Source organism: Gavia stellata, chromosome 30 (genome assembly GCF_030936135.1).
Source record: "Gavia stellata isolate bGavSte3 chromosome 30, bGavSte3.hap2, whole genome shotgun sequence".
NCBI lineage: Eukaryota > Metazoa > Chordata > Aves > Gaviiformes > Gaviidae > Gavia > Gavia stellata.
The window spans coordinates 1,171,646-1,191,528 of NC_082623.1; the positions used below are offsets into that span (position 1 = coordinate 1,171,646).

At 44.2% G+C, this 19,883-nt stretch overlaps 1 protein-coding gene across 1 annotated transcript in view; it reads right to left on the reverse strand.

Annotated features, from left to right (window-relative positions):
• Positions 1 to 8,475: 8,475 nt before the first annotated feature.
• PKP1 (plakophilin 1) overlaps positions 8,476 to 19,883 on the reverse strand; it is a 42,340-nt gene continuing 30,932 nt past the window's right edge. The window contains exons 7-13 of the mRNA XM_009809261.2: positions 19,350 to 19,464; positions 17,967 to 18,122; positions 17,687 to 17,863; positions 15,461 to 15,614; positions 14,765 to 14,951; positions 9,828 to 9,912; positions 8,476 to 8,547 (exon numbers count right to left, since the gene is read on the reverse strand). Coding sequence (XP_009807563.1) covers positions 8,476 to 8,547; positions 9,828 to 9,912; positions 14,765 to 14,951; positions 15,461 to 15,614; positions 17,687 to 17,863; positions 17,967 to 18,122; positions 19,350 to 19,464 — 946 coding nt within the window. The remainder of the gene's footprint in view (positions 8,548 to 9,827; positions 9,913 to 14,764; positions 14,952 to 15,460; positions 15,615 to 17,686; positions 17,864 to 17,966; positions 18,123 to 19,349; positions 19,465 to 19,883) is intronic.

Sequence of the window (19,883 nt, forward strand, 5' to 3'; positions counted from 1 at the left end):
GGGCTGCGGGTGCCATGCATATGCTGAAGCTCTTCTGCATATGCCTTGCTTTTATGGGGCAGAGCTTTCTGGTATGGGCTGCCATGTGTCCTCCAGCAGTGTTCCATGTGGGACCGTGGCACTCCTAAGGCCTCTGGCCATGAGGCCGGGATGCCGTGGCAGTGCCTCTGCTTGGGGTAATCTCACCCAGCATGTGGGAAACTGAGATAGAGGAACTTTGTTGAGCAAGTGTGTCCCAGCAGGAGATGTTGGTACTGTGGGGTCATTGGTGCTGTTGCGGTGTGTGGCTTGGGCTTGGTGTTTCCTAGGAATGCCCTGTGCAGCACAACGTGGTCTCTGCCGTGAAATTGGGAACTGCTCTTAGCTGGGAAGTGATGATCCTCTGGGGTGTGGCCTGGGGAAGTCGGGTATTTCTGGGCATGCCTGGGATCTGTGGGGAAGGTATCTCATGGGCCTGAAGATGGAGAGTGCTCTGAAAGCATCATGGGCAGTGATAAAGGACTGAAAAGTTGCACTGTGGGATGGGAGAGGGGGCTATATTGGGGGCTGCTTTGCTGGTGGGATAAGGCTTTTCTGGCGGAGCCCCATGCAGTATTTGAGATTCCATGAGCTGTAAGGTCTCCAGGGACTTAGCGCTTGCTCTATTTTGGAGAAGGAGTGGTCTGTGGGCACTCTGCACCCTGCAGCACCCATTTTCTTTCCCTTGAATCCTGCTGCAATACCAATGCTTTTGAGCTAAATCAGTGCATCCATGACTGTCTGCCCCCAAAGAAGTCTCTGGTCTCTGACCCAGCTTCTACAGGAGATGCATGTTTCATCACATCTGAATCACATGAGGAGGACCTCAGTTATCTTTTTCTTGCAAACTGCCCTGTAGTCTTTATGTGTGTCTACAGACTGCTCTGTCTAAAAATGGGCTTTTCTTACATGTTCATACATGGGATACAGGTCCCAAAATAAAAACACATAGTTTTCTTGGTATTCATTTTACATGCTGCAAGTGGACAGAGAGAAATCCAAGCATGTAGTCATCTATCAGCTCCATTGCTGAGCAACTCTTAATTTCTGAATTTGAGGCATGTGCTGAGAGCTATGATGCCACGTCATGCCCTTCTTCAGTGTCCAGAGAGCCTGCTCAAGAATATAGAGGCAGGACTATCTGCATTAATTTTAGATGCTCTGTATCTATGCAAGACCCAGTAGAAGACAACTTCCTCTTCTAGCTTATAATTTATATAATCTTTCTTAGCTGTGCCTTCAAATGCGATTTGTGCCTGAAGAAGCTGCAGAATGGACATCACCAGTATGTATGCGATATCAATATTTAGTCCTATCAAGGAATTCTGGTTACACTGCTCCTTAATGGACTTTTGTAAGACAATTACTTAGGTACTACATTCAAAACCAATTGCAAATATGCCTGCTGCACTGTGGACTAAAAGCAGCTTGAGTAAGGAATGATCACAGCTGTCAATGCAATTTAGGTTTTGAAGTGATGCTGAATAAGGTCCACCCAAAACTGGCTAAGATGTTCGGGTTTGGGTGCTTCAGTTTGTCCCTAATCCTTTAATGATTGCCCACCCTTCAAAAATCTCAGCAAGGCAGCAGCTCCTGGAAAGGAGCTCTGAGCAACGTGGCATGGGGTGAGGCTTGTCCCTTTTCCCATGCAGGGATTCAGGATGTGCCAAGCCTGGCTGATAGGCTGTGAAACCTCTTTTCATAAGATGCTTGTCAGTGGTAAGGATTATTCCTCAGCCTTGCCTTGAGCAAACGAACTGAACACACCTTGTAGCTGAGATCACATTCCCTTTTGATGGGTTTCTTCTTTGAAGAGCCATCTTCTGAAGGAGATCAAGAGGATGCTGCTTCTTTATTTCTTTTGTAAGGCTGCTGCCAGTGTTCATACACTACAGTGTTCCCCAGTACTGGAAGTACAAAGTCTTTTGTGCATCCTGCACTTCAGCTCTCCCCATGTAGACTGGGCTTCAGTTACTGCAGGATGTGATGCAGAGACCAAATTCTTAGATGCTGTCGACAGCAATTTCATGATGCAGACTGGGAAGTCCCCAAAACAGATACAGCCTTACATTTGGTCCTGATTAGCATGAAAAGTCAAGTCTGGCCTAAAATCTTACATTTATAGAGCTGCCCTGTAACTTCAACATCTGGATCAACAAAAGCCTAAATATCCACCACACTGTACTCATCTTCCAGAAGGGGAACTTAAAAGGATGATGCTTGTTAAGGGGAAATGAAAAGAGAGAATTAAACCTTACAGGCAGTGTGGACATTGAAGCACATTCCCAGTACGTCCCACCAGTTCAGAAATCCTTGAGGAAGGGCAGAAGGGAGCTGGCCTGGTTAAGCAGCAGGAGAAGGACGTTATCAGAAGGTGTCTTTCAAATAGCTGAAGACAAAAATAGGAAGGCTTCATAACCTCTGCCAGGTTAAACATAAACCATACTAAGTATACCAAAAAGGAGTTGAAGGAACAACTAGCTGAAGTCAGAAGAATAAGCCATAAATACTAAGAGCATCTTCAAATACATGAGGGCATGCCAGGGAGACTGGAGGGCAAATAAATATCAGGGAAGAAAGGAGTACTCAGAAAGGAGAAGAGCAGGAAAGATCACAGAATCACAGAATCACTAAGGTTGGAAAAGATCTGTAAGATCATCAAGTCCAACCATCAACCCAACACCACCATGCCCACTAAACCATGTCCCACAATGCCTCGTCCACACGTTCCTTGAACACCTCCAGTGATGGTGACTCCACCACCTCCCTGGGCAGCCTGTTCCAGTGTCTCACCACTCTCTCAGTAAAGAAATTTTTCCTAATATCCAGCCTGAACCTCCCCTGGTGCAACTTGAGGCCATTTCCTCTTGTCCTGTTGATCATGTCGATGACCCTGTCGATCATGTCGATGATCCTGTCGATCATGTATTTACTTCTGCTAATTTGTGATGCCTGTAAGAAATGGGAAAGATTTCTACAACATCCTGTACCTGATACAGGGAAACCCACACCACCGCATACCTGAAGACTGAAGGTGATATCTGTATATAAAATTTTGCGGAACTACAGGCCAATAAGGAAAGGGTGGTAAATGACAGACAAACATCAGCATAGAGAAACGTTGTGATACACATGGGGTGAAATAAACTTATCTTCACATGTAAATGATGGGCTTGGAGATGACCAAAACCACTTGGAGGGAACTCTAGGATGGACAGCCCATCCCAGTGACAGCTCGACACACAACAGAGCTGCGGAAACCAAGGTGTATGTTAGGAATTGTTAGGGAAAGAGAAGAGAACAGAAAGGTGGCTATGGTGTCTCTACATAAACCCATGGCTTATTCACTCTTTGCAAATTGTATGCCATTCTGGTCTCCTTGTCTCAGAAAGGAAATAGTTTAATTGGGAAAGGTTCAGAGAAGGTCACTGCACGTGATGAGCCGATGGCTCTATCTGAGGTCTGTGAGCTGGGGCTTTCCAGCCTGGACCAAAGAGAATCTGGGGAGGATCAAATGGTCACACTTTTTAAATATAAGTCCTAGGGAGTTTCAAACACAGCTCATACTAGCCAGTTTCAGAAGAAACTAAGGCGTGGGGTTTTTCCCCACAACAAGCTGTGGATCCATAGAGCAGTGGCACAAATGATGATATTGATAATGAAATTTTTCATGGGTTGAAGAGGTGACTGTAAAAGCTCACGGGATAGAAACCCACTGAGGCTTGCCAAGCATATAATGGTGGAGGAAACATGATTTACAGCTTCATTCCTCGTATTGGCATAAGGTGGAGCAGTCCAGCCTGATCACTGCTGCAGGGTAACAGGCTTTTACAAACCTTTCAAACAGATGCTTTATTCTTTCCTGACACTGTGGCAAGATAACCAAAATAAAACCATTCAAAACAGGAAGCTTGAAGAAATTCCAGCATTTTTTATTGATTTCAGCTTTTCCAATGAAGCAAATACATACAGTACAGCCAAAACAAAACTCTGATACATTATTCTCACATACCTATATCTTACAGAATACACTGTATAGCTATGGACTGGTAGGCTAAGTTGGTCTCAAACTGGTGTGTGGTCAGAAAGGAATAAAACTGCCTACTGCCTTCTACTCGTCCATGAGGCTTCTGAAATGCTGGGGTGGGTTGGATTGTACATACACAAAACAAACAAAGCATTTATGATAAAATAGACCAAAAAGCCCTGCTAAGCCCAGGACAAACAAGTATGGTATTTATTTACATGGTTGTGTGTCCCGCGCACAAATCAGGCCCCAACTGCTCTTATTTCTGCTGCCGGCAGAGCTAACGGTGGTGCTAGCTACAGTCCTTCCCTCCTCAGTAATTCTCCATCACTATGACCCAGGGCATGTGCTACGTGCTGTAGTCCTGCCCTCGTAGGGGGTACGCCCTACCTTGGCTCTTAAAAAAGCAAGAAACAGGAAACCAGCTCATCGAAGAGGATGTCACAGTTAAAAACATGCCTTTTAGAAACAATGCCTCCCTAGAATGAAAAGAACTTTGTATTGGAGGTGAAAACAGCATCCATTTGTGATGGAGGGAACCTCTCTGAGCTCCTGAAACTGCTAGTTATAAGCAAAACTGTTACTCGGATAAGTCTGATTTTCCTTTCTCTTCTCACAACTGGGCATCAGTGTCACTTCACCGACTTGGGTAGAGTCTGTAGTCCAGATTTCAAAAAGAGACAATGAGAGACAAATAAAGTTGAGTATCAGAGAATTTCCTGGGGGGAAAAAATAGCTGCAAAATAGCCCTGGGATGGCAGAGTGGTTACAATTCACACAGCCCACTGCTCTCTCGAGTTAGCTATATTTTGAGGTATGAAAGCAGTAACATACAGCATCATAAAAAAAAAAATCAGATTGGAAAGAACATCTCTGGTCTGCCCAGCTCAAAGCAGCGATAACATCAAAGCCAGTCATGTTTTGAACATCTCTGAGGATGGAGAGAGATTTTATTTTTATCGTTTTATTAGCTTTGGAAAAACAACTTCGCTGTACTTCACCAAATTTATGTGAATGATGTATGTGTCTTTTTGAGTCTAATATTTACTAATGAAATCTCCATTACTTGTAAATTTAATTGTGAGATGATAATCATATAGCTACAGGTCTTTGTGCCTTATATAGTGATTCAGTAAATTACATTACCAGTGAAAGCAGCAGCAGTGTTTTAAAATAAAGCTTAAATAACAGCCAATTAGAATGGATTTCCTCAATATTCCATCATTATATTTTGTCGTTAGGTTTCCCCAATTAATTTTACAGAGAAAAACATTAGCTCCCAGGACTTCTGTTGAACATGTAATTACAGAAACAAATCTGAATGCAAAATTGCACGCAACATACTTTTACACCAAAACTGTAACAATCCTGCCTGTGGATACTGCAGCCATTTTGGACATCCATAGTCTTGGGTCCTGCCGAAAACATTTTGAACCATGCATCTGAGAACATACATCCAGCTAGGTAACAGCTGGCAGGTATGGCAAGGGCATGCCCACGGGCTGGGGCTCCTTTGCTGCTGTTTAAATGCTCCTGAAACTGTCCTACCGGATTCTCCTGGTTCTAGCTCTCCACTTCAAAGGTGCTTTTTTTCTCTCTCATTTGGCTGGGAGCTCTGCGCAGAAAGCTCTCGACTGAATGTGGGTGAAGGCAAGCAAATAGTTGCTGCTCATTAAAGTGCACAAGATTAAGCCACCCTTTGTAGTCCAAGAGAAAAACCAGCTGGAAAATGATCTCCCTCTGTGGACACGTGTTCTCTACAGTCTAAACGGGGGACGAACAAATGCCACCGTGTCGCTTAGGTTAGAGCTGTGGCAGAGCAAGTCTGAACTCTATGGACGGTTCTTTAGAGGGCACGCATCACCCCATTTCTGTGAAATGAATGGGGACATGCTGATTTCCATCAACTGAGGAGTCTGACACTTGCAAAAAATGAGACTGTTTTTTCCTTTCTAGACTCAGCTCCATAATTCACCCTTCCCAAGCACCTCCTGCACCCCTGATATTTGCAAAATGGGGTCCTGTGCCCCTCCACAGTTTGACGAAGCAATAACTGTGTGTGTGGGACAGCCAGCAAATGCATCCTCAGCTGGTCCTTTCCCTGTGGATCTGAGTTGAATCCCCTGTGGGGACAGATAGAGGATATTTTTCTTCCAGAGAGAGGAAGATCAGCCTCTTTCATCACACGGTTACTGTCATAAGGAGTGTGTTGCCCTAAAATGAGCTCAGCAGTCCCCTACCACAGCCTTAGCATCACAGGGTGATCATGTAATTAAAGATACCGAGAAATAAAACATTTCCAAACCTGACTTCACGCAAGTGCTTACACTCCTTTGCATATTAATATTATTTCTTTACATTGATCAATTAAAAACAAAATGTCATTAAAAAGGCCACATCCCTCACTTTTTTCAGTCCTGTGTGGCAGTCAGTGATCCCAGGGAAAAAACACTTTGCCTGTCTCCAGCTCAGCTTCTCAAATGCCACATTTGTCCAGGTACAGTCACGAGATTGAGTTGTTCTGGCTCTCAAAATGATTCGGGACCCAGTAATATTCATGCTCTGCAGATGTGTTGCGATTGTCCCCTCACATACAGCTTCAGAGAAGGGTTAATGAGACCCGGGAGAGAATTTGCAGGCGTCAATTTGCTTCTTGAGATAAAGAGTTCACGTGACAGGAAAGAAAGTACTAATAACTATAAGAGCTCATTGGAGAAAAATTCATAAGCAGAAAAGAAGCCCGTGTTCATAAACTTTAGGAATAACCAGCCTTTGTAAAGAAGAGTATTGTTGTGTGTATCTGTTTATAACGGCCATATGCTATGGGGGGGACTCAACCTAAAATTGGCAATTTGTATACTTGTGAGTAAAAATAGGTTGTGACAAGTTTTTAGTGTGGCAGTATTTGGTGCATGAATCGGGTGAAATTGGACAAAACTCTGCAAGGGGGTTAAACTGCACAACGCACACCAACTTTTGGTGGAAGACAGGGGACTAAACCTGTAGGAAGATCCTACTCACCACGTGTGCGCATGTATGTTGCCTGCATGCACACATACACAGCGACACGTACATAGTTACACAGACACACTCTTTGCAATCAAAAAAATAATTATTGACATCAGGAAAGTATAACCTCAATAGAAGTCCCTTCTCACCCCCTAAAAAGAAGAAAATGCTAAAAAATATCAGTATCATCCACATGAAATCCATATGTTTAGTTTGCTTTACAGTTGAGTTAAACTCAGAAACACTCTACATCTTTAACATCCTAAGTAATTGTGAAAGGGTTGTCTTCCTGGACATGAAACAAATTCCAAGTTCTGAAATGGAGAAAAACAAAGAAAAACCAAAAACCCAAGTAATTAAAGCATTCAAGAAATCTTTCCATTACATTCAAAACCAACTTTTAATCTTTTTTCTTGGCTTGTACCAAGTTTCTGTACTGCCCATCGCTTTTTCCCCCAGACTTCCATGCTCCTCTGAGTCTCAGTGGAAACATCTCAACAGAGCAAGAAGTGAAATCCGTACCTGGGCAGAGGAAAGAAACGGGCTTTTGCACCGTTTTCTCTTACATCAGCACTGTGCTTAGTCTGATCGCAAAGAGCATGTTAGGGAAGGGAGCAAATAATTAATTCTGAATAATCTCAATCCCCATCATAGAGAGAGATGGTATTTGAAAGTGCAGAACTGCTTAACACTTTTCCCTTCATTGGGAATTATGAATCAAAAGTACCTTACAGATTCAAGCCTCATTTCACACTGAATAAAAAATCATAACGATGCGCTGGAAATTCTGCTCATAATTTCTCTAACCTGGTTTCTCTATTGGGATTATTCAGATGTCAGCATGTAGTTCTAAATTGTGACATGAGGCTTACAGGTAGATGATTAAGTAAGTGCTCAAAAAAATCCCTAAGGGTAATGGTTAATTCCATAGCATGTGTGGAATTAATTGCATGTTACTGACATTATCTGGATAACATTATTCAAAATTCAGGAATGAAAGTACTGTCAGAGAGATTCCTGTGAAAAGCCCCACCTGTGAGGATTTGGTAAAATGCAATTAATCAATTATTGCTTGGCAAAGTAAGAAAGAAAAACACAGGAGGCGTAGTCAAGTCCAGCAGCTTTGTCTGTCCTACAGCACCTGCGCTGAGCATGTCTAAAATGCACAGCTGCGTACCGCCGGCAGCATCCGCACTGAAGCCAGGAACAGCACAACTTCTGACTTTTCTTCTAAACAAATACTTTGCACTTTGGGCTGATAGGATTCGTGATGAAAATCTCACAAACCCACGTTAGGGGAGATTAAAATTAGCAAAAAGCCCATGGGGTTCACGCACTGCTCCTTTGCTCCCAAAACCACCCCTTCCCCACGCACGAGGGCCCCATTCTCACCTGCAGCCTGAATGTGCATGGAGAGGCTCCTAAAATCTGGAGGAGAGGGTCCTGAAGGTTGTTCCAGCTAAAGATCCCATCATGTTCTTATCAAATCCTTGCTGAAAGAAGTATATGAAGAGCAGTGAGTGTATATCGGTTTCAAAACTGACAGCTATCTACTGTTGTGAGAGAGAGCCTCCTGCCCCACTTCAGCTGCTGTCCTCCACTTTAACCGTGTGCTTCATCCTCAGCCAAACTCTTCTGTCCTCCCTCTGCGTGCCTTCAACACGTGAACCGTCACCCTTATTGGTGGACTTCATCTTCCTTGCCTTGCTCTCCATCCGCCCAGAGCTGGACTTCCCCAGCTTTTCCGGAGGAAACCTTTACTTTAATCCTTCACTGAATATTATTTCATCTTATTCCTCACCCTGGAAAAATAGCAAAGATACATGCACGATGCATATATCCTTGCAGACTCTCATCCTTCTCGTCTGAGGTATACCTATGCAACGAACATCTGTGTCAACACGGGAGTGACTCAGTCACATCAAAACGAGTTGGCGCAGGCTCCTGGCGCAAAGCTACACAAGCTCCTATGGAGAAAGTCCCTAACCGTTAATATGGGAATGATATTTAGGTACTCTCTACCTTCCTGCCCCCAGGGCACTCCCCTTTGTGGATGTTACTCCTTCTCTTTAATTTGGCCCTTTACTCTCTGCAGGTGCTGCTGTTGAGTTGGAAAAACCCAGCTTGTTCAAAGCAAGCCACTGGGAGCTGGAAGCTGGCTCTGCGCCTCGTCTGGCTCTGCACTTTCGCAGTTTCTATTGCAGGGAGCAAAACAAATCCTAAATACTCTTCTTCTTGGTTTAAAAGATTACCCTCACTGTAGGGGTGATGTAACCACAGGGTAGGGTTATGGACACAGAAGAAAACGGGGGGAAAGAGAGGAGGAACCTTGCCAGGGTTCTGTTGGGACATGCTGATCCTACCTGATGGACCGCAATGAAGGGAATCTCCCAAGCTAGTGCGAAACATCCGGGTCTGTTCCCAGTACGGAGCAATGCTGTGCACACAGGACAGCATTGACTCCAGGAGCATCATGGAAGAGCCCACCCAAGCTAGCACCATCCCCAGGGTGCAAGCTGACCGACGCAGACACGCCGCTGTCCTCTCAGTCCCTAAAGTCAGTCCCGGCAGCTGCGGTTGCGACTCGCTACCTCTCGCTCAGATCTTAGGCGGGTGTGCTGAGAGCATTGTGGTCCTCCCAGTGCCCCGGGTTCCTCCCAGCCACTGCCCATACTCGCTGCTGAATCATGGCCTTTGCAAACTCACCGACTTCAGCGAGTGAGTCAAGACCAGGGTTGTTCTGTCAGCTGAAAAGCAGAAGCGTTTTCCTTACCTGCTTGAGCACACTCTGGAGCTCCCTGTTTGACCAAAGATCTGTCAGGAGGAGGCGAGCAGCTTCGGCCGCTTTTGGACAGGAGCTGGGAAGATGAAAGCAACCCTGGTGAATTATGGCAGGCCACAGAGCAGCAACCCATACATTACCGACAGCCTTTAAATAAGCCCGTCTCCAGCTGGGAGGCTGGCTAGACTTGATGGAGGACTGTCAATAAAACCATCCTTGCTCTCTCAGCAATGTTACGTGACAACAACCTCTGGGACCGGAACAGGACAAATGAAAAAGAGGGGAGGATTTGAGTGGAAAAATGGGCATTCAACTGAGCTGAGGGAGTGTTTCTGGAGTGTGAAATTTGGGAGAGGGAAAGAGAAGGGAAATGGTGCCAACGCTTCCCTGGAGTCTGTAGGAACGGTGTGGGCGAATCTCTCAGGAGGGCAGCAGAGGAATGGGCTCCGTGCTGCCCGGTGAGGATGCAGCAGATGGGAACATTCGTAATAACATCTGCAACCATAAGTCCTTACTCAGCACGTTAATAGATACTTGCTCAACGTAACAGCTCCGAAACCGTGAGTCATAGCAGTACCTTTTATAATTTTGGAACATTTAATACAACAACCTAGATATAAACCTCCTTGCTGGTTCTTATCACTGCTCCTGATCTGCTGGACCTTGTCCTGCCTGTGGGAGACTCCTGATCTGGGTTCAGTGCAACAGCCCCAGGCTGTCTGAACCAGGATGGTGGAGAGGTACGGGACCAGACTCAGGTCCCTCCTTGTATGATACGGCTTCACTAAATGTTGTGTCCTCAAAATAGTCCTCATCAGACTATGAGAAATGGGACTGACAGAGTGGTCATCAGGAACAACCTGGGACCTGCAAGAACCATAGTCTGAGTGTGAAACGACCGGAATGTAACTGTATTCAGTAAATTTTGAGGCATATCTCTAGTATACACAGCAGTTGTTACCAAAGACTGTGTAACCTGAAAGAAATTAGCAAATTTAACCTGGTCATAAGCTCCAAGGGGATTGTGCAGCTCACACACGCTGGTATTGCATGGCAGACTGCAGGAGCTGCGGATAATCAGAAATTCTTGAGCAATGTTTTGGGACAGAAGAACTAGGTTTTGTTGCAAAATCACTTCTCTGGTTATAACCGTCCTATGCCCTGTCACCAGAATGACTATGTTTAAAAAAACTTTATGGATGAAAAATTCTTTGTGATTGAAAAGCCTTTAAAAACCAATAAACTCAGAGATATCTATGATTAGATAATTATTTTTTTTCTATAATTTGCTTCTAATGATGCCAAATATGTGCTTTTTGCCATTGTAACTTCAGAGCACACCTCAAAAGAATTTTTCCTTTCAAACCAAAATTACCAGCATCTCGTATCTGAGCCATTTCCAAATTCAGATGAAGGAATTTGCCCACTCTTAATTCGAAGGATTGATACTGTCTCTGTTTCATACAGCATCTACTGCTATTATTTAGGTATAAAAAGATTAAGCATGGACTGATGGAGCTGTGATCACAACTTCAGTATGTAAAGTAGCATATCCTAAACAAAAGTGCTGGAAACAGTGTTTGACTATAGCAGTGTAGAACATGGAGCAGAGTGTCAAGGACAGCTGATTTTGGGGAAAACTTTCACAAAAACAAGTTACCTGAAAATCAAAGTTGATTTTAAGGACAGTCTGTTTCTTAAAAATAGAATTATTTGTAAAAATTTGTGGAAGGACAACAAGGAAGATGTCCACTGGTGGCAGTGGCAGCAGTCATCCAAAAAACAATTGACTCAACAAAACACAAACAAGAACCTGACCAGAAGGAGATGGTGAGGCTGGGGGAAGCGTGAGGGCAGCACAGAAGATGACATTTTTGTACGTGCATATCAAATAATGGGGGGAAATGCTTCCTCAAAGGACAAAAATATCAAGAACCTTATGTATGTCACAGGAGATGCCAAGGAATGCCTGGAAGAAGGACTTCTTCAGGATGTAGTGAGTTTATAAAATTGATATCAAGGGGCAATCTTTGGAAGAAAAGAGCGATTGGAAATCTGTGGATGAGAACAACTCTCTTCTGCAAAAAAGAATCAAGGAAAGACCTAAGCTTCTTCAAAGATTAATTTTGGTAAAATGTTATGGTAGAATTAACTTGCAAAATTAAATTGTATAATATAAAAGGTGTGAAAAGTGAATGAACAAAGAGAAACTGAAAGAAATCAGTGATAAAGGGATTGTGAGACGAACTGCAAATCTGATGCTCTAAAGTTACCGAAAGAGATTTTAGAGAAAAGCTTTTAGTGCACTCAGTAGAATTATTGAGAAAAATGATAATTTTATCAGTGAAATAGTGTCACTTGAAAATGAGTAGAGGAATATTTTTCAGACAGTTGGAGAAGAAAGATGAAAAGGATATCAGACATCACAGTAAATCAGTAATGGTAGCTTGATTTTCAGAAACACCAACAAAAAAAAGAAGGTAATATTCAATATTTTAGCAACTTGGATTAAAAATGAGAAAGAGTGAATGAACACCATCATTACTATGAAGCCCGTGTCATAGGTGAGGATATATGCAAGAGACGGAGACAATTATTTAATTGGGATGCTCCAGGAAGGAAAAGAAACCACAGCTATCAGATAAACTGCTGAACTGTTGATGCCTTTCAATCAGAATACAGCTACAAGAAACATCCAGAAAAAGAAACCTCAGCTTTGAGGAGTGCTGGTTGACATTTGAGAAGTACATGGGAAAGGAAAGGAAAAGATCCATAACTTACTTGTCTGTAGCCTGGAAGCTCTTTCTAAAATATGAATATGAGTATATGAAATATAAAATATGAATTGCTTGAGCATATTAAACTAATGATTTACAGCTTCAAATGCAACGAGAGACCAGTTCAAAAATACAGGTAAAAAACCATTTGTTTGGTGGCAGAAGCAGCGTGTGCCAGGGAGGCAGACACGCCAGCCGAACCAACAGCAATTCTGGAGGTGATGGAAGTGTGTCCATAGGGAAACTGAAGCAGATTAACACAGAATACTCTGAAAAATACTAACAAAGTACAACATGGCATGGTGTTCTCCATGGCGATTTGGTCACCCCCGAGACCTCCTCTGTTCTCTATTTCTGCTGGCTGCTGTGCTGGGAAGGAGGAGCTTCATAGCGTGGGACTCACCACACTCAACATCAGCGTGGCGAGCATGGGCTCTGCATCCAACCTAGGCAACAGCCCCCAGCAGAGGTGTTGGATCTAGTGGGTGAGGCTCTTTCTGATCTAGGGCTGGACAAATCCCACCCTAAAATTTCTTGTTCATCTTCACAGGCTATACAGGAAAGTGGGACAATTTAGCTAACTTGTGAGCTAGCAAGTGTCCAAGTCACTAGAGGGGACATCTCTTTCACATCTACTTTATAGGAACAGTCTGAAATGACATAGCTTGAATAAGTAAGATTAGTCCTTGGTGTAAATTGTTGTCATTTTTTTGTAAGAATTGAACAGCGTAAAAATTTTTGGGGACAGAAATGAATAATGGAGGAAAAAGAACAATTCACGTTTTGGGCATTGTAAGAACTGGGGAGTTTCTCAAAAGGAATTAATGATAAAGACAAGAGGAAGACACTGAAGACATCTCCAGAGTTTAGTAACTCCTTGCAGTTTAGTGAGTCATTGCAAACAAGCTCGTCGCACAAAACAGTCAAGACAATTAAGGTTCGCACAATCCCACTTATGCAACACTTTGCTGAAGTAGTAAATTGGCTGACGACTGGTCTGAGGGATCCAAAGCGGGACTTTAGGCAGAAGTTAATACCATTCAAAACAACGAAGACTTAGAAGCAGGCTGGGTTTCATGTCAATTGGGCTTGTTGTAGAATGGAAGCATATAAAAGCAGCAAACTGACCGACGTTCATTGGCTGAGGTCCAAACTAAACAAGGACACCACTTCTAATGACTGAGAGTCTCTCTGCTGCCATGAAACAAGTGGTAGATTGTAAGTGGTTTATCAAAGGATGATGGAGAAGGCATGTGAATGTGTTTTCACAACAGAAAACAATAGATCACTTGTATAAGGTATTTTAAAACAAAGACAGATGGTAGGAGAGATGAAAGTCTAGGAAGGAGATTATGTGGTCAAAGACCATGGAAGTTTAACACCAGTTTGGCCAGAAATTAACATACAGTTTGGCAAGGGGTGACAAGCTTTTGCACAGGGCTGTAGGGAGTATGGATAACAAGCAGGACAGAATTACTACCACCAAACTTCAAACCAAGTCCTAAAAGAAAAAGTGATAAAATACGTTGGGATTGCTCAGTTTTTGTAAAATACATGTGAGTAGACCAGGGGAGGTACTTATAAATATATATACACACACACCCCCCCTTCATCAAAGCTGCGTCTTTGCCACTTGAGGTGTATATTCCAACAGCAAGATGAACAAATCTGAGCATTAAAGCTAATCACGATCCCATTATATCAGCAGTGCTTGAATCTCAGACCTGACCTTCATGGTAAGGTTTGCAGGAAGCTGTGAATGGGAAGCCCAGGTGCTAGGGAGTCAGGCTGGGTACTGACATCCCCTGGTTTGAGGGCTGGAATTTTTAACAGGGTTTAAGATGTTGGTCATTCAATTCTTTTTAGAATTTCTTAAAAGTCAGCCAGCAAATTTCCTGAGGCCTCTTTACAAATCCCACCATGGATGGCTCATGCCTGTTTCCAAGAAACCAGTGCTGAGGATTTGTGTCTAACCACATACTTGAATTTTTTTGGCTTTCTCAATTTACAAGCACAGGGAAAGAATAATGCTGTACTATGGCTCTGAAGGGTGTTGGGAAGGCTCTGGGGATTAATCTGGCTTTGCACAGAGTGCATGGGCTCATAAATGTCTCTGCACAACCCTCTCCATGCCTTCTGCCCCAAACTCACCCATTTCGGCACAGGCTTACTACATTATTTAGCATGTTGCTTGTCAAGTAAGACTTTCCCAGGTGTGGGTTGGACATGATGAGGTTCCTCAGAGTGTAACAAGCTGATGTCATGATCTCGCCATAGCTGTTGGTATTTCCAGACTGGAATGACAGGAGACGTGATACATCTGGGAGCACCTGGTGAGCTAAAGAGGTGGAATGTTCCAATCAACATTTAAGTAAAACCTAGCACAAGTGAATGATACTATTTGTGTCAGCATTATTCAGTACAAGAATGCATTGTTGTCTCTGGAAGGAGGCACTAATAATGTTGGGCAGTAATGGCATAATAGTCATCACTTTTCAGAGACAAAGTGAGTGCTGCAGGCCTCTGGAAGGGCAATGATATTGGTCGTGGGTAGTCATGTCCAACTTATTTCCCAAAACACTATCACCATCACTATCCTGCAGATTTGTCATTATCTATAAAGCATACCACATGCTTGTAGAGACTTTGAGATAGCACACATTTTGTTAATTAAGCCTGCAGATATCACCTGTAATTGTCCTTTTTGCCAGAAGAAATGACACCGCTTTGCCCAATTTCGGCGCTTGGTTAAGTACTGTTACGGGGTTTACAAAGCGAGGTGGGCAGATATTAGAGAGTTAGAAACTAGACATTGTTCTGGAATACACTGTAGTGGGAATTACTTACCCATGGTTTTGTGGAGAACAGGATGCCGGGACATGTTGCTCAACAAAGAAGCCCCAGATCGGACAACTTCAGAGCTGTTGGACTGGAGGAGCCGTGCGATGCGAGGCAAACCTTTTTCCTTCAAACCAATCAATTGGCTCATTGCATTGGACATCTAGGAGACAGAACAGAGATGTCGTCTGACTTTTAATGCCAGGAGGACACAACAGGAATGATGTATGGGGCCAGATAAACATGACTACACTATAATATAAGCATCTATATAATACCTTCTTCTGCTACCATAATCCCACTTACTTGGTCATTTACCCCTCTTCGCCACAGGCATTTGCAAAGTCAGCCTCTCATCCCCTGTGATATGGCTGGGACTTATGTGCTCTTTTTGGAGCCTGAGGGGGGACAGTTGCTCAGCCAACTGATATTCTCATAAGCTGGAGAAGTTTCACCTTCATGTTCGGGTTGCCTTTGCTCTTGCACAACGCCCTTGCAGCTCCCTGCCATGTCACAAGTAATAGGTTGCTTTGGAATAGGAACAGCTAGTGATACCTTTAAAAAGCAAGCTGAAGACCAAAAATACTCATCTTGGATCCTGATCTCATGTTTGCTTATGTCAATCTAGAAGAGCTCAGGACATAGCCAGTGCAGATGAGTGTTCATGGATGCTGAAGCACATGCCCTTAATAAATTGCCCTCTTATTGATAGAATTTAAATGGAACTTCTCAGCTACTGCTCCACCAGAAAGCCTGCTGAAGATTGTCGCACCACCAGTGACACATGTCCATCAACAGTGACATGGGGATGGAGGGAACGGGCTGGAAAGCGACCCTCTTCCAGTGGGCTGAGACCCAATTTCCCTCCCATGCTCCAGGAGGCACATGTGCCCCATTACGGATCCACACCTGCAGGACTGTGATGGGTAAAGCTGAGTCCGAGAAGAGATTCAGAGTTCTTCTCTATAAGCTAAAGGGTTCTAGTAAGCTTTGTAAGCTTGTCCTCAGTTTCCCTTTCCTTTAAGTGACAGCAAACCCAGCAACCCACCCCAACTCCAGCTCTGGGCTGGAATAAGACCTTTGAAAGGAGAAGCCACTTCTGCACATCCAGGCAAATTCCAACCATTCCCTTCCTGAAAGCTGAAATAAGTTGCTTCAACACTGTCAGAGCTGGTTTTTATTTGTTTGTTTTCTTCCCCCCTGCCCAAAAGACATTCTTGTGTAATGATCTTGATTGCTGAAAGCCTTTTCATTTCCATGGAGCACATAGCTCCAGCCCCATTTCTCTGATCAGCTTTACCCATATGTGACAGCCTCTCTCCACCTTGTTAGTGCCACTGTTTAGTTCAACTGCAAAAAAAAAAAAAAAGGTTCCCAAAGTATTCCACATTGAAAGACTTGTAAAAAAGCTCCCAGGAGATCAGAGCTGGCAGGTTAATGCTGTCCCAGCAGCGAAGGCTCCTTTCGTGAGTCACTCCGTGTTTCTGGGTGGAACGCTTCGCACACATGACACGCCTCTCCTACGTATGAAATAATTATCTCTTTATCTCCCTAGCCATCTTATTTAAATTGGAATTGATGAAGTTCGACACAAACAGACAAGTTGAGCTTTGTCCACGTGAACCCAGCCTGTGGGGACATGCCCACGGTAGTGATATTGGGCACAGCAGAGGTGCTGTCGTGACGTGGCCCTTGCCGTGCCCTAGCTCCTGCAATACCCACGGCGTCACACAGCCCGTGTCACCTCCACGCTGCCATACCTATGGGTTAGGACATCTATCAGAGCTACTTTACAAGCAGCTCTGATGTGAGGACAAGCCACAATCCACAGCACAACCCACCCTGTTATTAGAGCCACCTCCCACTTAAAAAACGCACACAGGTGGAGGCGCACGCACATCCTTTCTCCCTCCTTTAATGACATCTGTCCACATGTGCACATCTGTGCACATCCTCACTGTGTCCTGCGGGGAGGGTGCCAATGCTGGTAGATGCTGGTGGTATGACCAACCAGCCCCTGGCACATGTTTGGATCTGGGACAGACCCTTGGGATGCTGATTATAACCCCCCATGAGACCCTATTTTTGACATTAATAAATACCTCAGCTGGAGCACCCACTGTGGAAAGACCTGCAATAGTGCCCTGAGGTTTAAAGAGGACATTTTCCTTTCTGATTACTGTAAGGTGCTGACACTTTTGACCGCACGTGTGCAGAGCAGAGAAGAGCGCTTACCAGCCCTCGGCTCGCAGTGAGGTTCTGCAGAGCTCCAGCACAAGCTTCCAAGGTGGCATCCTTCTTGCTATGATCCATCAGGGACAGGTACGTGCGGATGGCATCAGAGTGGTAGAGCCAGCTGGGTCCTTTGGGTTTAAAATCCTCCTCAGGAAGGGGGACACCGTACTCGTCATTCTACAAAGAGATGACAAACTGGACGCTCAGATACCGCTCCTCTCTTGCAGCCCCTGCCCGGGGCTGAATATCAGATTTCCAAGCCCTCTGCAGCACATCTTACCTCCATTTTACCACTCCTACTGTTGAAGCAGCCTGTGAGAGTTTTGTCCATATAAACGCTCCGGGCCATGTGGTTGAGCTGGGTGTATTTGTTGGGAACTTCGGCATCCAGGCGGTAGGAGAGGTTGTGCAGGATGCAGATGCAATTCTCCACAGACTGAAATCACCGCCAGAATAAAAATGCAAGCATCACATTAGGCAGAAAAATATGGAGCAGCACCTACTATAGCTACAGAGAGGACACATACCACGCTATAATTAGCTTTTTTTAGCAGTTATACTGTATAAGCTCCTGACCCTGCTTAAGGCAGCAATGGATTGGAAGGAAGAAGGAGGTAGAGTAGACATGAATGAAGGCCACATAGCCTAAAAGCTGTACCGTGGATCTCAGTGAGCTGACTGACTCAGGGAACCTTGTTAGGTTCCACTGCCACAGACAAGTTGATAAACAGGAAAAGAGAGCGTGCGTGGAGAGGGTGGTTATATCAAACTGCCCGCCATGAAATGCCAAATCTTGAAAGTCTTCCTCTTGCCTTAGTCATCTTCCAATGACTTTGTCCAAGTCACAGTTACAGATTAGGGGACATTTTTTACCAAGAACAGGCTTTTAAGCCTCCTTTACCTGGATGTCAGAGTGTCCAATGTAAAGAGCAAGGGAGAATTTTCACTAGATATCTGTAACCAACACCAAAATATGTGACTACATTTCCAAAGAGCTGTGCTCAGTACGTGCTGTTGAAACTGGTCTTCTTGCAAAAGCCATCCCCAAAAGAGGATGTGCTCAATTCTAAGCTCATTTGAAACAATTTTGGTACTTTACTGGGCATTGAGAACTTTAGGGTGTCTGGCTAGTATCACAGGTGTTGAACTCCTGAAAATGTGGCTATGAACACTATTTTGTCCAAGGTAAGTGACGTTTACACATAGCGATCAGAATCACAGTTAGAGGACTGGCAGAAAGATGCCAGCTCCTGTCTTCATGCCGAATGTGATGCCAATCTGGGGCTTATATACTTGAGTCCTGCTGGATGAAGAGATGTGGTGGTGGGAAGAGCAAGAGATGGAGGTTAAGATGCTGGAAGGATCCCAGGGTGGGAGGGGAAGGGAGGAAAGCATACTGGGGGCTCAGGAGCCAAAATATTTTGCTGTGTCTCTGTGTTTGGTAAAGGGAAATTGTAAAACCCACCGCTACTTCAGGCCCAGAGCACAGAGGACTTGCAATCCTACAACAGATCGCACTGGGATTTGGAAGGACAAGAGCAGCCACAAAGAGTCCAGCCCCCTCTTGTGTTTGTTTGAAAGGGATTTTGAGATATTCCCAAAGTTGCAATGATTAACTACGGGGCTGAACACCAGCAAACAACTCGGGGTGAGCATCTGGTACCTTATCATCAGGTCGGTTAGAAGCCACACAGTTCTGGGCATAAGTCATGACTGAATCGATCAAGCCAGGGTAATTCCTCATGGTCTGGCGCCCCATGTCTGCAGAACTCAAGTTTCTGAAGAAGGCCATTGCAGAGCATGTCAGGAGAGAAGGAGGAGAGAGGATTAGCTGGATTCACTTACTAGTGTCAATGGGCTCTGTCCTGGCTATGACTGTAATTGAATTCAATGATATTTTTGTAGATTCAACCAGGCTGGTGTAGTGCTCTTATTTTGGAGGCCTTCTGTAGGCCTGCACTGGTGTATAGCTCTCTTGTTGCTCTTCAGGATTGATTCCATCTAGGAAAATGCCCTGTTAAGGAACTCTGCATAGAAGACATCTTCCTAGTGAGAGTTACTATCAGCAATATTTTGCCTTAGAGGCTATAGATGTGATATTACACAGACTCATCACCTCCTTGGAGGTATTTCCAAAGAGAAGACTGAATAAAGACCATCTGGGATCATTGTGAAAATCAGGAACGGGCAAATGGTT